We start from the raw sequence: 4,260 nt of genomic DNA on the forward strand, positions 1-4,260 counted from the left end.
TGAATATCATTTCCTTCCCCACAAGAACTTCCTCCTGCAGGTGATGGGTCCTATGAAAAATAAAATTATACTGCAAAAAAAATTGCCTACTTCTTCTACGGTACAGAAGCAACAGGAGACACTATTCTTTGCAGCTGCTGGAGAATAAAGTGCATTGAGGGCCTCTTCCCAGAACACAGCAATGCTCTTAGCATTGCCTTCCCTCCAATCTTTCTCTAGATACAGCACTAGACAAAGAAGTAACAATGCATCTCTTCCTAAACCTTACTGCTCCCCACCCTCCCCGAGACTTAATATTTAAAAATTTTAAAAGACCAAGGGTGATTACACTTTGCAGATGCTATGGCACACTTGCTACGGAAATGAGACAATTTATAATCGTTTGCTTGTTTCAAGCCCTTCTATCTCACATGCTGCTACCATCGTCATCAACAGAAGCGATCAAATATGTTCGAATCTTCACATACCAACCTGCACTGTTAATGATCAAAGTTTCTTTGGACTTGTCTGAGAAGATAGAGAAATAAAATTGACCACTAGAAGTTTGGGGTTAATGTCTGCAAACGAGCAGGTGTTCACATAACCATGACTAACCTTAAGGTAGAGAGTACCAAAATAGAAACAAATGCCTCGCCTGTTGGAGGCTTGTCTTTTAGAGCCATACACACATTCTTGCTAGAGCCAGATGGGGAGTCTGGACCTCTCCCTGTCTTGCACACTGGGAGAATACTCAGCCGGCTCAGTCCAAGCCATCTAGTATTCCAGATATTAGCAGGTATCCCATCAGTCTTGAGTTTTACTCCATAACGAAGTATTCAAAAGTTTCCTAAGTACCTTCTTCCTAAGATAGGAGTTGGAAGTTTTGAGGAGCTTTTCCACCTCTCCCGCAAGGTCTCTGCACATTTCTGAGGAGCCCATGCAGCCAAGAGTGCAGAGTGCCAGCCCCTGCACATATTGCGTGCTGTGATTAAGGTCACTGTAAAGGAGAACAAATAAAAGAAAGCTCATCAGTACGTATACAGAGAACTTGAACGTACAAGAAAAAAAAAAGTCATCTAACCAGCTGCACACATGGCCCAGAAGAACTCTCCAGATTCTCAGCTATTTGGGAGCATGACTGAGGAGCAAGAGCAGCTTTGAGTCCATGGACCACAGGGTTTGCTACTACTTCTACTTAGAATCCTCAAACAGAAAGATAAAATACTTGGTTAAACCTATCAGGACGGTATCTAGGGATGGAGCTAAGAAGAGGGCAGACCACGCAAAATCCCATTAAAACTAAGGTAAAGATAAAATGTTGAATTTTGGAACTTGCATGCAGAAAAGAATCTAGCACAAAGTACAGTCCTGAGGTGGGTTGTCCCAGTTTAAACACGTTCCTGAATAGGTTTTAGCTTCTGCATTTACAAACCAAACATATCCTCTATCCTGAGCACAAAAACAAGCCCCACCACAGGCACACCTTGAAAATAACCCATACAGGAATTTGTTTAGCAATCCTGATCATTCGCATGCCTAAGGAAGCTGCTAACAGCAGTCAGAAGTTAAACCACCTAACAGCAGACACTATTCATGGGGCCAGCTACCAATGTCACACTCAGTACATGACAACATAGCTTCCACCTGGCAAACTCGACAGCCCTTAAAACTGATTTCTGTGCTACTCTTCCATCAGACTGTTTGGTACCCATGTCGCTACAGCATCCAGGACTCAACGGTGAAGAAAGTAAAAAATACGGTTCCTGGTTTGGGTGGCAAGGGGAGCTGGGGATTGAGTGATGGGGGAGCTGGGGAAACAAGCGGTATGTAAATGAGCACAACGTGCAGAAAAGCAAGTGACAGTATTCTGGTTGCAACATCAAGCAGCTATGGCAACATGCAGATGAAGAAACAGATAGCACATGCCACTGAATGGGTTAGATTCTGTTTCCTTGCTTTAAAAAAATTTTGGCAGCTGATTAAAGCCGTGTCTATAGCAAGTATGTGCTTCACAGGGGTGCTCACTTTTGAATCAAAAATCTAGGTCTTGCTAGAAAATAATGAAAGACAATGCCATAAATCAAATAGCTTAACGTTTAGATAAAAGCAAGACAAAGCACTAGATACAGAAACCAAAGGAGAAAGCAACAAACAACCCACTGAGGTGGCGGGAAGCCATCCACCAGCTTTCTCAGTTTCAGTCTAACCCATTTCCAGTTCAAACCCTCAATATCCTTACAACACTCGATCATTTTAGCACAAACAATCAAAAGAGGTGTTAGCCTAGCAGCCTGGTACTAATGGAAGAGTCTCACAGGTATGACGTTTCAACGAAAAAAATCTTTAGCCAAACGTCTCTTCCCTCCTGAATGCTTGGTCCAAAGTCAGCAGATCCTCAGGTCCACAGTTCCACAGGTCCCTTCCCAAGCACTCTGAGGCCACAGACTAACCGAAGGTCAATACTTTCCTTGCTAATACCTGGGAGGCGTATGTTCTACAAGTAAATAATAGTAAAAACAGACACGCCACACATAACCAAGCAGGCCTCTGGGTAAATCAACTAGACTCCCGCTACTGCTCCCATCCACCTTGAAAAGGAAATGCACCAATCATCATCTAGTAAACTATAATGTAAAACAGTCCCAGTTCAACCGCATTTTCCTGAGAGAAAAAAAAGTTAGAAAAAAATTATTTCTCATTCCCTCTTGTCTGATTTCAGCAAGATGCCAAGCAGATAGCACATCCCAAGGTGCTGCCTTTCTTCCAAGGAAAACCATTCATGGGGACCATTAGCCCAACCTTTAAAAAAGAAAGCAGGATACACAGCCTCGGTCCTTGAAGTCAGCCAATTCTTCAGGGCTTGTCAGCAGAAGTAAACAAACACAGGACTACACGGCTGCAGCAGTACAAGACTTTGTGACATAGAACGGCCAGTCCCGTCCACAGAGTTTTGACAGTGTTATAAAAACATCCTGATTCAATCATATCTAAAAGGTGCACGGACCTTTACTGAGGCTGCGTTATTGCTTGCCTGGCTCCTTCCTACTGCAAGCTGGAAGAGAACTAATTTGCAGAAATGGAAGAGAGCTCATGAGGATGATTAGAGGTCTTCCACACTGGCTGAGCAGTCTACCGTGGTCATTTCATCTTCCTGATTTTATTTATCTTTACTTGACCTGCAGAAACACATACTACCACTCTGCAAGAGGAGCTACGTGAAGTGTTGTTTGCCACACACATCTCTTCAGGGCCAATGCAATTTTACATTCTTTTCCCTCTAAGGCAGACAGACAGACTCATCCAACATAGTACAACACTAGAACAGTCTTGTACAGTCAACAGCATACAACAAATTGAAGATACCCGTTTTCTAACACAAGGGAAGAAAATGGAAGTACTCAAAATACCACTGTCAGGAGTGTACTTTCAGATTCTGAAACCTCAAAGCACGTGTTGATGGAGAGAGCGGTAGTACCCTTACTTCTTGATGCAATTGGTCATAAGAAGATGGACATCCTGTCTCTCATCCAGCAGCAACATGGCACCTAAATACCCAATGCGCTTGTCTGTGAATTTCTGAGAGGCAATGAGCTTGAGGCACTCCAACTGGAAAAAAAAAGGAAACAAGAAGAAGAAAAAAAAAAAAGACAGAATTAGCTTAAAGTGCTACTTAGCTAGAGACGAAACAGTCTGAATTTTGATGTTTACTCATTTAGGTCTCTCAGAATGCATTTTTAAAGGTATATTTTATTCCCATTTTGGTGATTTGGAAGACAAAGAAAGGTTAAATGACCTGCCCAAAGCTCCCAGCAAGCCAGCAGGAAGCAGCCAGACACTGTCGGCCTTCCACGACCTCAGATATGCCAGATGTGGGTTTATGTCAGATCACAAAAGTAAAAGATAATGTATTTATAGAAACGAGAGATCCATCATTAAAAACAAAAGTAAAGATTTGGACATCTAGATCATGTGTCATTTTTGATACACACTAGAAACTTCTGAACCAGGCCTGAATGGGTCCACCTACCTACCAGAGAGGATTGGTGCTCTGTAAGTTAAGTTGTCAAAAACAGATTTTGGTTTTTATGATCTGTAACTGACTTGCTAGCTAAGTAAACCTTAGATACAGCCAGAGATAGTTAAGGTTTTGTGCTGCTCTGTGATCTCTATTTGGACACCTGCAGCTTGACTAAGAGCATACGCTGTATGGCTGTGGCTGCTACAGAGCTCCCTTTCACCACACAGAAACGTCACCTGTGTCCAGCGGCTGCCCAAGATAAC

The 4,260-nt window shown here is 42.7% G+C and overlaps 1 protein-coding gene across 2 annotated transcripts in view; it reads right to left on the bottom strand.

Moving 5' to 3' along the window:
* AP1G1 (adaptor-related protein complex 1, gamma 1 subunit) overlaps nucleotides 1-4,260 on the bottom strand; it is a 34,683-nt gene that overhangs the window by 26,700 nt on the left and 3,723 nt on the right. For both annotated transcript variants that reach the window (XM_010143611.1, XM_010143609.1), the window contains exons 3-4: nucleotides 3,461-3,585; nucleotides 835-976 (exon numbers count right to left, since the gene is read on the bottom strand). In XM_010143611.1, coding sequence (XP_010141913.1) covers nucleotides 835-976; nucleotides 3,461-3,585 — 267 coding nt within the window. The remainder of the gene's footprint in view (nucleotides 1-834; nucleotides 977-3,460; nucleotides 3,586-4,260) is intronic.

Source organism: Buceros rhinoceros, unplaced genomic scaffold, assembly GCF_000710305.1.
Source record: "Buceros rhinoceros silvestris isolate BGI_N320 unplaced genomic scaffold, ASM71030v1 scaffold7519, whole genome shotgun sequence".
Lineage (NCBI taxonomy): Eukaryota > Metazoa > Chordata > Aves > Bucerotiformes > Bucerotidae > Buceros > Buceros rhinoceros.